Source organism: Fistularia commersonii, chromosome 28 (genome assembly GCF_037954325.1).
Source record: "Fistularia commersonii isolate RoL2024-O1a breed Wild chromosome 28, RoL_Fcom_v1.0, whole genome shotgun sequence".
In the NCBI taxonomy this organism is placed as follows: Eukaryota; Metazoa; Chordata; class Actinopteri; order Syngnathiformes; family Fistulariidae; genus Fistularia; species Fistularia commersonii.
Window position 1 is genome coordinate 2,529,777 of NC_141311.1, and position 16,510 is coordinate 2,546,286.

At 46.1% G+C, this 16,510-nt stretch overlaps 2 protein-coding genes across 2 annotated transcripts; one reads left to right on the plus strand and one right to left on the minus strand.

Moving 5' to 3' along the window:
- Positions 1 to 12,602: 12,602 nt before the first annotated feature.
- On the minus strand, positions 12,603 to 16,272 carry med9 (mediator complex subunit 9). The gene is made up of 2 exons (XM_086175755.1): positions 16,158 to 16,272; positions 12,603 to 15,976 (listed from the first exon to the last, which is right to left on the minus strand). Exons 1-2 carry the CDS (start codon positions 16,247 to 16,249, stop codon positions 15,757 to 15,759), a joined length of 312 nt encoding a protein of 103 aa, XP_086031881.1. The 5' UTR covers positions 16,250 to 16,272; the 3' UTR covers positions 12,603 to 15,756.
- LOC147217163 (dexamethasone-induced Ras-related protein 1-like) lies at positions 13,234 to 14,451 on the plus strand. Its single transcript, XM_086175754.1, has 2 exons — positions 13,234 to 13,504; positions 13,629 to 14,451. The coding sequence occupies exons 1-2, from the start codon at positions 13,234 to 13,236 to the stop codon at positions 14,150 to 14,152; spliced, it is 795 nt and encodes a 264-aa protein (XP_086031880.1). The 3' UTR covers positions 14,153 to 14,451.
- Positions 16,273 to 16,510: the final 238 nt, after the last annotated feature.

Below are 16,510 nucleotides of genomic sequence, written 5' to 3' on the forward strand. Positions count from 1 at the left end.
ACAGAGGAAGTCACCTACGAGCGATTCATATTTTGAACGTACTTTGGCTTATTTATTAATAGTTTTTGGCTTATTAATTAAAATAAAAGTACCGGATGCAAAGCAACATGCCGTGAACATGACAAGAGCAAGTCAATTAAAAGAAAAGCTGGAAACCATGACCCAAAAAGACGGGGGAAGGGGGGTCGGTGACAAGCTCACCGCCCAGATTGTCAGTTTTCCTTTCAAAACATTAATTCAGGCTGTTTTGAAACATAAACCTTTGAATCCCTTCCGTTGCGAACAAACAAGAGGTTTTACTCGACATTCAAGAACCACACCGGCGCTTTTTGTGCTTGCCAAGGCTCACCCTTGCGGCTTGAGGTCAGCGAATTAGTGGTTGCGCAGAGTTGTTTGGCGGCCGGGAACGCAGATCGCTATCGTAATCCATGAACTCGCCTTTGCTAAAATTAGTATATGAATGATAGACCGAACTCAGAAACTGGAGAGCACCCGGATGGCCTTTGGGTTCAAGCGAGAGCACAGGGAACAGGGCGCACAGGAGTTCACGCTGGCGGTTCCAGGGATCGGCGCCTCCATGCATTATTTACCTTTGTGTACGTTTCCACCTGCTTCCCTTCACTCTCCAATTTCAGGTTGCTTTACATTATTCCTCCCCCGAAGCCACGTCGGACTCCGAGACTCCGAGATACCCGGAGCTTCTACCACCGATTAAACATGATTCGGGTCGCCCGGGTGATCGACTTGCAGGCGGCCAGTATTGACCCCGTCGGTCACTTAGCACAACATGTGCTGCTGCTATTATTAAGGGCTGTCAAGTGGAAATGGGGAAGCAGAAACACGAAGATCGCAGGAAATAGCCTTGGGTCCCTAATTGTTGTCAGAGACAATTGACAAATAGCATTTAGCGCGGGAAAGGGAAGTCTATTTTGGTCCGGTTTATTTTAGCACCCGTCGCACGTGCCCATATTCTTAGCACAGTTCCCTTCATGTGTTCCCATTAGTTAGCTTAATGTGAGACGCTAATGGTGTTGACATTGGGTCGTCCCTCCGTGCACCAGCACGGAGCGTGCAGAAGATGACGGTGGAAGGACACAGTGGCAGCGCGACCTTATCTCTGATCCATGACCTCACCTCGAAAACGTCCCGCAGCCTCGACCCGTCCTGAAGTTCAATCTCATGATTAGTCCACGATACCGCAGGCAGCTATTTACAATAATAGTCCATTATCCTACCATTATCCTATGGAGCACAGACAGACAACCATCTCAGCCTCATGCATCATTAAACTCGTAAAGACGATTAAAAACGGCCTTTTTGAAGTTATAAAACAAAACAGACTGTTTTTCCAGAGGCAACGGCGTTATTTTCTATTCGAGCTGAACTCAAATGAACCGAAAGCCTTGGGGCTGTTTACCCAAGGCCGACCGCTTCAGACGGCCTCGGCTGGAAGGAAAGCTCCATCTGCTCGTTATTACGACTTTTGCCTTTTGTACAAAAAAAAAAAAAAAAAAATACTGACATAGTTGCTTCTTTTTTCAGTTCAGAAATGTCTACATTTTTCGCACTTGAAACAAAATTGGGTTTGTAAAGGCTTTGGAGATCCGACAGGAGGTCTCCTTTTGAAGAAATAAATGATGATTAGCTGTTTAATCGATCTCAAAGAAGCTTTGACTTTAACAATTTTACTGTTATTTATATAAAAAAAGTCAACTATATGTGCAAATCTACCATTATCATCCCCACATAGTACTCTTAAATGTGGGTGGAAGGGTGGGGCAAGACTTGTATGTCTCTATTTGATGTGTGAATGAGTGAATGGTCTTTTAATTCTATTATATTATATTTATGAATGTTAGGGGGAACGGGGCCAGGGTGAACGCCGCCTTTTGCTTTTAGTGAATAAACAAATTAATCATTTTTAAATGAGTAGCATCCCCGAGGCGCATCTTTGTCTCCATATGCCTGCTGTCTGGCCCCTCAAGCTGCAGCAGCGGCAACACAAGACAAAAATTAAAAACAATAACATTTGCTGCGGTGTTTGGCATTCGTGCACTGGACAATATTTGACTGCACTTGACCGATTCTTCAACTGGAGTGGCGTCTATTCAAAAATGGAAAAGGCGGCCAAAATGATTGAGGGTCCCTTCAATCAGAAAAAGGGTATTTTCGGACCTTGAAGTGGAACATCAGACTGACTCCAGAAACAGCTTCTCCCACACAGGTGAACACATGAAACAATTCATTGTCCCATGCCCTGTTGTCTAAGGACTATGACGAATACTTCAGTACTCTTTGTGCTTTAAAAAGGATGAGGAAAAGCTCCCTATTTTGATGTTTTTTATTCAAAATCCCCGCTGTTCCCTGCATTGCTTTGGGCTCATTAGAACCACTGAGAGTGTTTTACACAGTGAGGCTTCATGTGTGTAGGCCAAATGAATGAAATAAAAAAAATAAATAAAATAATAGCAGTGTGTGACATTTCAGGGGGGGAAGGACTGTGTCGAATGAGCTGGCAAAATTACACTTCCGCCGGTACAAAGGTGAAGAGTCTGACAGTGAACAGCGGGATACGAGCTTCTATTGCCGCGGGCTAATTAGTTGCATATCGACTGGGATCTGATGCTAAATCTTCCTCCGGGGCATTTAACCTCTCAGCTACCGGCTGCTACAAACACGACCTCTGATAGATGACTCATCAACGTTTCTTCTGGTTCTGTTGGACGCAATAAAAAATAATAGTACTAATAAGAAGAAGATGAAAATTCGTGCAAATCAATCAATGCCCAAATCTTGAGATACCGTCAAAGTTAGGTAAATCGCCCTCTAAATCTGAATCCTGCTTGTTCAGCATAGCTAGCGTTAAATTTTGTAAATCGGTTTTAATTTGATTGCATCCAGCTGTCGTTCCAGGACACCACCCATGTCTTCCTGCACGTATGAAGCTCCGCAGTGACCGGAGACCCGCCAGGAGAACGGGAAGAGGCAGCACTTGACCCGCCCTTGATACCGACCTGCCAACCTGCACGAGGCCCTTAAATCCCCATCGTTCACGTGGGTCCGCTCAGTGGCAGGTCTGACTTCACCCTTACACGCTGGCTCTCGGGTGCAATTACTACAAATGGATGAACGTGACCAAAAAAAAAAAAAAAAACCTTAACACAAAAAAATAATGGATAACAGGGAAAAGGGCTCTGCAGCAGCAGTGCAGTTCGTCCATCGTTTCTTGATAGCTGATGTTGACGATTTATTTGTCCAGGACTATAGATGGAAATTAGCTATGAGCTATAATCTGGTACAAACATCACTGCCTCTGTGCTTAATGTATTTGTACACTGTCCTAATAAACTTCTAAACAAAACAAAAACAGCGACGCCACGCGTGGGGGAGAATATTGTTTTGAATGTCCCTGCCCTTCTCCTGCAGGCGGTCTCTGTCCTGCAGAACCGTCTGTGCAATCGTAATACATTCATTCGTTACCTATTTTACCTTTTCACAATTCTGTACAGTAATTTATCCATACATATATCTATATTTTTCTTCTATTTTCCTCCTACATGTGTTTGGACTGCAGGAAGAACCAGGAGGAACCCCAAGTAGACTCCTGGATTTCTGTGTGAATCCAACCGATGTGAGGAAGAAGCGCTAACCATCGCTCCTATAATTATATTTATATATTCTCCAGGACACCTTATCTAATTATTTTTCTTCTTTTTTCCTTCCTGCTATTCCATAATCACTCTACACAGCCGCTCAGGGCATTTTATTTCACTTTTTGTATTTCTTCCTTTTTCCATTTTTATATTTTGTATTCAAGTGTAAACATCGCACATTGTTTATTGTTCGCATCCGTTTATGCCAACGTGAAAATTGAATTTCATCGTTTAAGTTGTCGCCGCGTGGAGCAAATTCACAGCTTCTGTCAACTGTTTGTGTTTACTGAGAAAAATTAACTCTCGGACCTCTGTTTACCACAGGACCAATGTCATCGTCACTTGGAACGCCGTGTCTGAAAGTCATGTTCCAGATCTTTCTTAGAAGAAAAAAAAAAAAAAGTCATGCTGTCGGTGTGTTTGGGTTGTTTTTCTCCTTAATGCACTTAGCAGCCATTTCCGCTAGGAATCTTCCTGTTTATATCCCAGCAGATTCGACGCACGAACGCGCAGACATACAAAAGATCAGATCTCGTTATGAGGGCCGAGTCGTGGTTCCGCCATGAAGCCCCTCCGTCTCCGCGTGGCGACCATGCTCGCGCATACTGACCGCGTAATTATTTCATTTTCGACACATGCCTCGTTAACCGAACAGTAGGAATGTCCCCGCTGTCCGGCGAGCGCTAGCTCTCCCGCTAGCTGCCCAGATTGGCGTCACACCGAGTCACAAACGGCAGTCGCCGATGTAAACAAAAACAAAACGAACGAAAATAAATTCGAGCCGTCCGCGCGGCATCTTTGGATCAAACCCTCTCTTAAAGTAACTCCAAAAAATGAATCGATGAATTCAGGTGATAAAGAACCTGAGAATGAGAGTGAACGTATCTGTGTTTGACGCGATTTGTCGAAACAAGAAGTTAATGAGAGGGTTAATGTTCGAAATGATGGTTGAAGAAGCGGTTTTAAATGATAATGACCAAATGGATAAAGTTATTACATTTCAAAGAGGCTGCCGATTCATTTGTACTTTTCATTTTTCTCTTTCTTCTCGAGACGCTTCCTCGCAAGCTGTCAAACAATCCCAATCTTGCTCGGCGTGAACTCAGCATTAGAGACTCATTTGAATGCTAATTAGGTATCGCCGTTACCTAGGGATTTTTTTTCCATACAAAATGCACCTGATGTGATTTTTAACAAAGAAAATCTTTAGTAAAAACTAAATAACCTTCCCGGTGTGTTGTTTCCTGCAGTAACTCATGCGTGTCGATGGGAGGTTATATAACATTTGCCGGCTCACGGAGGAGAGCGGCTGCCTGGAGGGCAGCGTAATTGATGTTTTCAATATTTGATATTGAAATGTGCACATTTGCGTGTGAGGTGGAATTAAAAACATCAGTCCTTACCAAAGACCTGCTACCTTTTTGTACTTCCTGCACCCCTTCTCCCCCCCCGCCACGCCCCATCCCAACCCCCCACCCCTGCTTTTGTCAGAGCGCGAGGCTATTAGGCTGTTGTGTAAACACTGACTGCAAAAGGGCTGGAGCTCATTGGCAAGCAGAGTCTGAATCTGATAAAAAGACATATATATAGAGAGATATATAGATGTGCATATATGCATATATATACACTGCTCAAAAAAATAAAGGGAACACTTAAAAAACACATCCTAGATCTAAATGAATGAAATATTCTTATGAAATACTTTGCTCTTTACACAGTTGAATGTGCTGACAACAAAATCAATTGTATCAACCCACGGAGGTCTGGATTAGGAATCACACTCAAAATTAAAGTGTAAAAACAAACTCCAGGCTGATCCAACTTTGATGTAATGTCCTTAAAACAAGTCAAAATGAATCTGTGTTGCTTCCCGAGTGGACACTATGATTTCACACAAGTGTGATTGACTTGGAGTTACATTGTGTTGTTCAAGTGTTCCCTTTATTTTTTTGAGCAGTATATATACGTGTGACGACCTTGCTGGCCTTGTCCACGGTCTCGCCGGCCACGCTATGCAGGCTTTGAGGCCTGGGTGTTACATTTGGTGAAGTAACGCAGGTCTGCAGGAGAACATTTCCACCAGCAGTCTGCTGAATGCCTCATGGAAAGAGCAACTATGAAGAACCTTCCTGGCACTTCTCACTGAGCTCCTTTGTCTCCAAACTCACGGGGAAACAAGTACGCTGATGTTACATCACGACACATAAGGAACAACATGTGAAACAACACCTGAAAAATGTAGTTTATTGTTTAGGACGCCTTATGCTAGCTGTACGTAATTGTTATTGTGCAACCGTCCCTAAGTGTCCCGGCTGCCATTTAGTGAGAACCCTACAGAGTAGCTTATTCTCCATGTGACTTGTTAATTCTAGCTTGCTGTTCCTGTATTCTGCAGCCAAGGAGTTGCAAGAAGAATCCCTGGAATCATGAGCGCCCCCCACCATGAGGCAGCAGAACTGCATGCCTCACTTTTCGCAGCCGTTTTACGATCCTGGAGAACCCTGAGGAACCCCACGCAGACACGTGGAGAACATGGAGACTCCACACAGACAGGCCTCCTGTGGGAATCCAACCAGAGGTCTACTCATGATGATGAAGAAGCACTAACCACCACTACCACCACTCTCTTATAGCTAAGATTTATACATTCTCCAAGACCCCTTTACTCTTCTTTTTTCCAGCCCTTTGGGGGCCAGATTGTTGGTCTGGAGTGGGTACCTCCGAAGACACCCCTCCATTCATCTCTTCCAGGTAGATCCTCCAAAGTAAGACTTATCCTCTTGTCATTCCCAAGTTATCCCTTGACGGTGTATGCTAGCCACCCATGACTGCGTATGCTAGCCGCCCGTCCCTGACCAGGCTTCTTCCCCTGTCAGTGAATGCTAGCTGCCTACGATGGAGTATGCTAGCCACCTGCCCTGACCAGGCCTCGGCCCCGTCGGTGTATGCGAACTGCCTATGATGGAATATGCTAGCCACCTCTCCCAACCAGGGTTCTTCCCCTGTCGGTGCAGCTAGCTGCCCGTGATGACGTATGCTAGCCCCCTGTCCCAACCAGGCTTCTACCCCTATCGGTGTATGCTAGCCGCCCGTGATGGTGTATGCTTGCCGGCTGTCTGCGACCAGGCTTCTTCCCCTGTCGGTGTATGCTAGCCGCCCGTAATGAAGTTTGCTAGCCACCTGTCCCGACCAGGCTGGTTCCCTTGTCAGTGTATGCTAGCGGCCCGTTCCTGATCGGCCTTCCCCCAAGTCCAGAATTCCATGCCTGACCTTTCCTTGCAAGTCCCTCTTTCCCTCGACCAGAATTCCACGTCTGACCCTTCTTCGCAAGTTCCTTGTTCCTGTTAGCCTTTCCTTATGAGTTCCTAAAACTCCTGCAATTCTAATCACCTTTCCTCGCATGTTCCTGAGACGCCGTGACGCACACTTGCAACCCGGATCCAACACAGTCAACTGTTCACTTGCCTTGAAAATAATCCCCTTAAAACACCTTACCACTTCTTGTGGAGTTCTAGCATTTGGGTGAGGTACCCTCCCTAAATCACAACACTTGCATCCTGTTCACCTACTATTCTATAACCCTCCTCAAGGCATTTATTTCATTATTCGAGTGGAAACATTGCACGCCGTTTGTTGTTCATATCCATTTACGCCACTGAGACAACTGAATTTCTCCATCGTGGAACCAATTAAGCTTATCTTGTCGTCGCTGCGTGGAATTCACATCTGTCAACTGAAAAATGATTTCTTGGACCTCAGATCCAGAACGAATTGGTTTCCCTGAAAGCAGCTGCCGCTTCGTATCTGAAACCACGTCTGCGAGTTGCCAAGACGTAAAGATTCGACTCCCTTTTGGACGAAAACAAAGCGGCATCCGCCGTTCCTCTTCCTGTGGCGAGGAGTTCTCGCTTATCTTATACGTCCCTTCGTCCAGCCCTTTGCCTCGGAGCTGGTTCTTCAATTCCGCTAAAAATCCGCTTTATCCTCACAGTTAACGTGCGAAACGAGGCGGGAATGACTTCCGAATGACAAAAGGAGAACGCCGGACCCGCGGACGGGAAATGGTTATTAAACAACGCCGGTGACTCACAAGACCGGACCTGGAAATCTAAAAATACTCCGCTTGTATTTTAAATAACCATTTCCTTCTCGGAGAAAGTTTCCTCAAGTCGCTCGATATCGAATAAGATGACGCTTTATTTCCAGCGGGGTGATTAAATTGCTGCTCATAAATGAGAATTTTTATGAACGTTAAACACGAGAAGCCGGAGCCGCCGCCAGAAACACGGCGCCGTGTTTGTGTCTCGCAACTAAAGCCCGACGTCACACGCCGGCGTTCGCATGCCGTCGAGACAAAAACAAAACCGACAGGTCAGTGATTTCGCAAAAAAAATAAATAATACAGATGGTCGGCAGACAAAGCTGGTGTGTTGGAAACTCGGAGCTCGTGGCTCATTCAACAGTTTGCCTGAGCGACGGCCTCGCCTGACACGCGAGCGACTCGGGTCTCACGCCATCCGAGCCTGGATGGAGACGGCGCGCGGCATCAGATAACCGCCGACGGCGAAACCGCCAGGGTTCGCCTCTCCGCACGGGGACGATGTTATCTCGCACAGATTAACGTGAACACGAGTGACAAAGGCCGCTTGTTTGAACGCATTCTCGGTCGTTCCGGCCGAGCTGGATCGTCAAATACGTCCGGCCTGCGGTGTCGTCGAACAACAACATGATTTTAAGCAGAAGGTGGCCGGGAAAGAGACCTTGTTTGAGTCCCTAAATTAATTTAAATGCAGCTTAAAAAGGATGAATACTGGTTACACACTGCAGTGTCAGCATTGTGCCCTGAGCAGTCCTCCGTGGGCGCATTTGTGTTCCTTAAATTTAAGGTTTATGTACATTCATAAACACCACATATGCATATTTAAACACACACACACGATGAGTGAAGTGCAATGTTCCACACTCTCGGCGCACAAACTCATCCAGCGCACTACAAATGAGTTACATATATAATGTTTTTTTCTGTATCATTTTGCTTCGTAACTCGTATGATACGATGCAATTATGCTACGCAGCCAATCATGCTATTGTACCTGCGCACGTGCTCTGCCCATACACGCTACACAACAATAATTACAATGTGTTGTAGCTAAGTGATGCTAATGCTAACATGCTAATGGTTAGCATTTTAGCAGCTAACCCCACTCACAAAGCCAAAGTAAAAAAAGAAATGCGGTTCTTTTAAGTTGGAAGGGCTGTCGGAGAATGTGCAAATAGAAGAACAAGTAGTGAAATCGGGTGAGATTTTTCCTTTTTCGAGTGGGACAGGTTTAATCTGCAAAACATGCAGCAAAGCTAAAGTAGTTAGCGAGTTTTCCGATGGAAAAACATCTCTTAACATCGCTCACAGAGGTCCTCAGTGTGCTCAGGGAGGTTGTCTGTACGCCCAGACATATGAAAAATTACAGGGAACATTGATGGAGTGTATCGTCATTTCCGGACTATGAGCCGCTACTTTTTTCACACGCTTTATGGATTTTTTTTTTTTGGGCTAACGAGCTTCATGCTAACAAAACATTTAGCCTCATCACATCAGACCGATGAAATGACTTTGAAATTCTGAGGCCGTTCAATTCCAACACTGAAGAAGACGACTACGTTTTTAAAAAAATGTGTAAATATCTCATGTTACAACACCTGCAGCTCAAAGCCAAGTGCAGCCTATGTAAGAATAAGAATAACTTTATTTATTCATGTATTTATTTTAGGAACAATAATAAATAATAATAGGAAGGAGGGAGAATAAGAAATACAAATAAAAATATAAAGTGTCAAAGTCAAGGCTTTAAAGTGTTTTAAGGTCTTAAATAGTACAAAGTGTATATATAAATATATATATGTATGTGTGTGTACGTATATTTATTTGTTTTGTTATTTTTAGGCGGTGCAGCTTATATTCTGGTGTGCTCAATAGTCTGGAAATTATGGTATTTAGAAACCAAACCTGCACACGGTCTGAGGGTTCTGCAACTAGTCCAACAAGTCCAAGTATCTATACTTAATCAGCACATGGTCTGATACTGTGCTCAAACACACACACACACACACACACACACACACACACACATATATATGAGGACACCTAATGTATACCAACTACAGCACATATGTTTATGGTGACTGTTACATAAACCTGTGTGTGAAGCATCTTACACACACACACACACACACGCAGGCACACGCACACACACTTATATGAGGGTATTTAAAAACCAAGCCTGCACATTGTCTGGAGGTTCAATTAATGACTTCTTTATACACAATGTGATCTATAATTGTTTGTTCACAACACACACACACACACACACACACACACACACACACACACACACACACACACACGAGGGTATTTAGAAACCAAACCTGCACATTAGTCTTAAGGTCCAATTATCAGTTACACTTCCTTACTTACTACATAGTCACTCACTCACTTGCTTATACACACACACACACACACACACACACACACACACACACACACACACACATGTGAAAACAACCCATTTATAACCACTCCTGCACATATGCTCTTAGTGAAAGTTACATAGACTTCTCACTAGGGAGACTATGTGTTAAGCATCTTACACACACACACACACACACACACTTTGCCGTTTATGTGCGAGTTGACGTTACAATATCATCTCTGGCCTCTCTTGTCTGCATGGTATTACTACGTTCCCATAGACATCACCGCTGTCTGCGGCACCTGTATTTCTTCTCCTGCTATTTTCATCTTCCAGATGATAAATCTCACCCAGCAGAACTTCCCAGAGGCAAACAACTTCCCGGCTGATTTAAAACAAAACACAACAAAAAAACTGCATCCGTTGCGTCAACACATGTCCATCATCTGAAACACACAGAAGGATATTACCCCGGCGATGGGTCATTTACTGATTCAATTTCAGAAATAAAAAATAAAAACACGACATGTGAGCTGTGAGGCACAGCATCATTTCCAGCCTTCTGTCCTCCTTACTAATTAATGAAGGCAAACATAACTGAGAAGGAAATGAGTGTAATGTGTGTGATTGGTCGTGGTCTGAGTGGGCCGCCGCTGCTTTGTTTACTCTGCCCCGGCATCGCATTACCGGGCCGGCGCTGGGCGTCCGGGCGCCGCGTTTCCAGGTCCAGTTATGTCGCGAACGAGGTTGCAAACACAAATGTGGCCTAGAGACACACTGAAGGTACTTTGGATAACGCGGCACGTGTTGATTTACCCCTGACCGGTGTGTGTGTGTGTGTGTACCCTTGACGTGAATGAACAAAGTGAATGTTTTCCTTCATCTGACCAAATAATACAAGAGCAAGGATAGCTTAGACGTCTCCATGACCTCTCACCGCGTTGACTACAAGTGACACTGTCCTTTCGTACGGATTATCCGACGACTCTAAAACCGCTGAGAACGGCCGTCTGGCAGCTGTGTTGTTGTCGGCGGTTATGGCGGCGCCTCGCCGAAGGAGCCGATCCGCACGTGTCCTGTTATACGCATCGCTGGGAACACACTGGCTTAATTACCGACCAATAGTCAAGGGTGTAGCGTTGGTTCTCTCCACCCCGGTTACACAAACCCGGTGCTCAATCCTCGAACAGCCGGGCTTAAGTACACCTATCTGATTTCATCCCCGATGCCCTACAGAGAGCTAAAAAGGTCAGCCGTCATTTTCGAATTGAACATTTCATAGCACGTCGGGGTAAACAGCGAGACGCAAGAGCCACTTGTTAATCGATGCCGAGACGACGCCGAACGTCGGCTCGGACTCTTCGTGCAGCTCCGCTCGCACGTTCACTCCACTGTAGCACGACTTGACATCGACTAACGTGCAAAATGGGTTTATCTTCTTCTTTGCTTCTGGCTTTTTCATTCAAACCTTCTCCATTTCTGTATCATGTGTGCGGAGGTTCTCAGTCATCCAGGTCGTGGTGAATTCTTGTCGAAATCTTCTTGTCTCGGATGTGAATTCCTTCACTTGAAGACGTTTCCCGAGAAGCTTCTTCAGTTTTGGATTTTAGTTTTTCTTCCGTTCAAAACTGGAGACGCCTCTTGGATGACGGGTGAAACGTCTTCACGTGAAGAAATTCAAATCCGGCTGCCAAGACAAGATGATTTCATCAAGAATACATCCCTGCCTCCTCCTCTCTCACACCAACTAACTTCATATCCTCTCTCTCGACGTCCATACATCCTTGTATCCTTCCTCAAGACCTCAAATTCCAGCATCCGTCTACCAATATATCCTCTATCCCTCCTCTGTTTATGACCCAACCATCTCAGTCTGGCTTCTCTGACCTTCTGTCCAAAACATCTAAGATGGACTCATTCCTGATCCTCTCCATCCTGGTCGCTCCCAAAGAGAACCTCAACATCTTCATCCCTGCCACCTCCTGTCTTTTGGTAATTATTACTGATTCTAGAGCAGCATCGCCGGTCTCACCGCTAACTACAACACCTCTCCTTTACCAGTTTAGAAGAATAAAAAGAAAGGAATATTACATTACATTGCTTTTGGCAGACGCTTTTATCCAAAGCGACTTACAATAGAGGACATAGGGACTGCAAATACACTTGCAAATACACGATGCACAGGAAATATATCACAGGAATATCACCACGGTGAGAAAGTCCCCGGTTTGATCCCGACAGGAGGCCTTCCTCTGTGTTCTCCCCGTGTCTGCACCTGGTTTCCTCTCCGTAAAAACCTGCAGGAGCCTGAATTTCCCAGATGTGTGCACAGTCGTGCATCTTTACATGCGCCGCCGCTTTGTCTGACGGACCGACGGCCGGTCCGGGGTGAACCCCGCGATCCTGGATGCAGCGCGAGAGTTAAAGACCGACGGAGAAGGAATATTACAGAGGTCTGGAGTGTCTGGACGGGCCAGGGTGAATACTAATACAGAGCGAGAGGCAAAAAGCGGAGCTCCCTGGGCCGATTGGTTTGGGGATGTTGTTTTCCTCCGTGCTCCGCGGTGCCATGTGTCGGAGATCTTTAACCTCCGTGCGAGACGTTTAACACATGGAACGTCGTCTGAATATGAGGAGACCAAGCGGTGTGTGTTGCAGACCTGGAAGGGAGAGTTGTTGCACCTTCAGCAGACGCCGATGTGAGCTGCAGCGCCCCCTACCGGCCCCGCTACCCCCGGGGGGGGGGGGGAGCCGGCGAGGAAAAAACCTCTAACCCGTTCCAAGTTAAAACGCAATAAAACTGCCAAATAGTGTCCGCTTCGGCCACCGTTGCTCACTTTGTGGACGGGGGGGGGGGGGGGGGGGGTCTGACGCACACGCACAGCCATAGTAACCTTATAATTTCGGGTCTGTTCCAGCTGCCGAAGCCGAGGCGTGACGCGTGACGCACGGAGAGGAGGCGCGGCCAAGCCTGCACATAAAACCCACAGCCGCTCCATCCGAAGCTCAGAGACCAGCAGAGCCCAGATTCCCTCCCGCACACCCCGGCGGACCCGCACCTTCCCCCCCCCCACGCAGCTCCTGCTCCCGCACAGGGTGCAGCCGCTGCAAGCATGATAAAGAAAATGTCAACATCCGAGAACGAGTTCGACATCCCGGCCAAGAACTGCTACCGGATGGTGATCCTGGGCTCCACCAAAGTTGGGAAGACGGCCATCATCTCCCGGTTCCTGAACGAGAGGGTGGAAGAGCAGTACACGCCGACCATCGAGGATTTCCACAGGAAATTCTACAGCATCAGGGGGAGCGTTTACCAGCTGGACATTTTGGATACGTCTGGAAATCACCCGTTCCCCGCCATGAGGAGGCTCTCCATCCTCACAGGTGAGCGGAGATCCACTCGCGTCCTCCTTTACGCACGATAAAGACGCACAGGTTCTTTTCTTCTTTCTTATTTTTTTTTTTGTTTGCATTGCTTTAACGTGTCTCTCCCGCACTTGTTTTGCAGGCGACGTGTTCATCCTGGTGTTCAGCCTGGACAGCAGGGAGTCCTTCCAGGAGGTGCAGCGCCTGAAGCGGCAGATATTCGAGACCAAGTCGTGCCTGAGGAACAAAACCAAAGAGAACTCGGCCGTCCCGCTGGTCATTTGCGGCAACAAGTGCGACAGGGACTTCCACCGCGAGGTGCAGGAGGAGGAGATCGAGAAGCTGGTCGGCGGGGACGAACACTGCGCCTACTTCGAGATCTCGGCGAAGAAGAACACCAACGTGGACCAGATGTTCCAGACTCTCTTCACCATGGCCAAGCTGCCGAACGAGATGAGCCCCAACCGCCACTGCAGGCTGTCGCTGCAGTACTGCGAGGTGCTGCACAGGAAGTCCTTCAGGAGCAAGAAGTGCAAAGACGAAAGCGCGTACGGGATCGTGGCGCCTTTCGCACGGCGGCCCAGCGTGCACAGTGACTTGATGTACATCAAGGAGAAAGCCGTGGGCGGGAGCCAGGCCAAGGAGAAGGGCTGCATCATATGCTGACCCGATATGTCGTACTTATTTTTTGCGCGTAAGGGTGCAGGACTCCTCGGAGCCAAAGGGGGGCTGCGGACGTGGAATCCCGACCCACGAAGCGTGGAAGGGTTGGTCGCGGAGCAGAGCTCAACCCTCTGTGCGGTCAAATCTGCCTCCACTCTGAACTGTTTACATCCCCCTCCTCCCACAGACTTGACCGAACTTGAATGATTGTCACATGAACAAATTTGAATGTGTATTTATTATGTCTGTTTTTTTGGTATAAAAGAGAAAGTAAAAATAAAATATTAAAAAAAAAAAAAAAACACACACTTGTTACTTTTGGGCCTGTGTTCCTCTCGAGTTTCTTCATCCGCATTTAAGAGTTAAACGCTGCACAAACATTTGTACCCACAAGCAGAGACAAACAATACCGTTTTTTAATTGCGACTGGGTCTTTCTGAACACATATCGCACACGTTACTGCTTTAGCTTGACATAATGCTCAAGGAGAAGAGCGTGGTTTGGCTTACTGAGAGCTTTTGCAGAAGTTAGGCAAAGAGTGCACATTCAAACCGGTTTTAGAGACATGGGAACTAATGATCAGCATTTTCTACACATCTGAATTCCAATATGTCCTAGTCAGATGTTAATTTTATTCGTGCATTTAGAAATAAAAGAAGAAAAGTTTAGAGTACTTGAGTGAGAGAACTGAACAATTAGATACCATTTTGAATTCTGGATGAAAAGGAAAAATCCGGACGCTTTGCGATGGACTTGAGTCTCTACAATTAGCGCCCCATTGGTTTGCATGAATCCCGATCAGATGCGCATCTTACCGCGTTCATCCCACCGACGACCTCGTTTCACTCAAGAGAACAGCAGTGATAAGTGGAACTGTGGCTCAGAAAAGGAGCCCAGATTCTTTCCGTCTCGCTCAGGAGTGCTGGAAGCACCAGATGACCCACTGCGGATGTACAGATCTCTGTGCATTTAATTTAAGGAATAAACCCATCACCTGGACAGTGGCGAGAGGCACAAATCCATTAAATAACAGTATGGACCACAGTGGCTGCAGCCAAGTCAGAGGTGAAAGGTGATTGACAAGAAAACAACAAAAAAAAAAGGGGGTTATAAATCGACGTAACTTAAAAATACTACGAATCAAAATGAGAACAACAAAGGACGACGACCACAACTGAATATTGCAGTCATCGAATGAGCTACCTGAGAGTTTAAATCTAAACAATTAGCCATCATGCAATCTGAAAAAAAGCCTCTACAGTGAATTCAAGCCAGTTTTACAAGGATAAAATATCCTACATTTCAAAAGAAGTTCAACAAGTGCATGGCTTTAGTGTGACATTGGTTTGTATCCAGCTGAAGCTTCATAAAAATGCAAAAAACCCCAACAATCCTATAATGTTTATCTCGGCCACAGGAGGAATAGTTAATCCAGGAAGACTGCGTTGTCGCTGCGGGATTTTGTAAAGAGGCGATCCAACTTGATGCTGAAAATTCCGAGGTGAACGTAAAGTAACCACGCTAACGCACCGTTGCTTTCTTTCAGGATGTAAACAAAGTCGTTCGTGTATTTACAGCGTCTCGTAAAAAATAATGTCTCCACGGTTTCACGACGCTTTCGGTACATCGAACATACACAGACTTTTATATTTCTGCAGAAGCTGATTCTTAGTGCGGACCTGCTCCCTCAGCGTAGACAGCTGCTGCTGCTGCTCCACAGGGCTGCTGTCAATCCCGGGCATGGTGGAGATCTGCTCCCGGGCCTCCTGGATCTTCGCCTTAAGCTTGGCCAGTTCTTGGTGGACATCCTGACTGTCCTTGTCCATGCTTGAACGTATAAAGATGATATGGGGACAAAAGAAAACAGAGCAGGCATCGAATTATTTTCTTGAGGTGGGTTTAGCTGTAATGCTAACGTTCGTTAAGCTAACATGACAACAAGCGTAGGATCTCAACAAAATCGTCACATAGGGTCGCGTCGGAAACGCAATACGGGACGGAATCTCACCATTTGATAATATCGTGAACGAGAGGAAGCAAAGAGCAATCCTCGACCTCCTTTTCCTGTTTGGGTTGGGGCACCGCCATAGTTGTCGCCATTTTGGATCTTCTCCGCGGCGCGGTTTGATTACGTCATAAGCAGCAGCAGCCTGATCTGGCGCGCATGCGCACTGCTGCCCCCTGCCGGCGAAGAGTCAATGAGATAAGATAAGATAAGATAAGATAAGATAAGATAAGATAAGATAAGATAAGATAAGATAAGATAGGATAAGATAATACTTTATTGATTTCCAAAGGGGATTTTTTTTTGTAACAACAGCCCCACAATGACAATATTTATAAATGTGAGTATCAGTATCT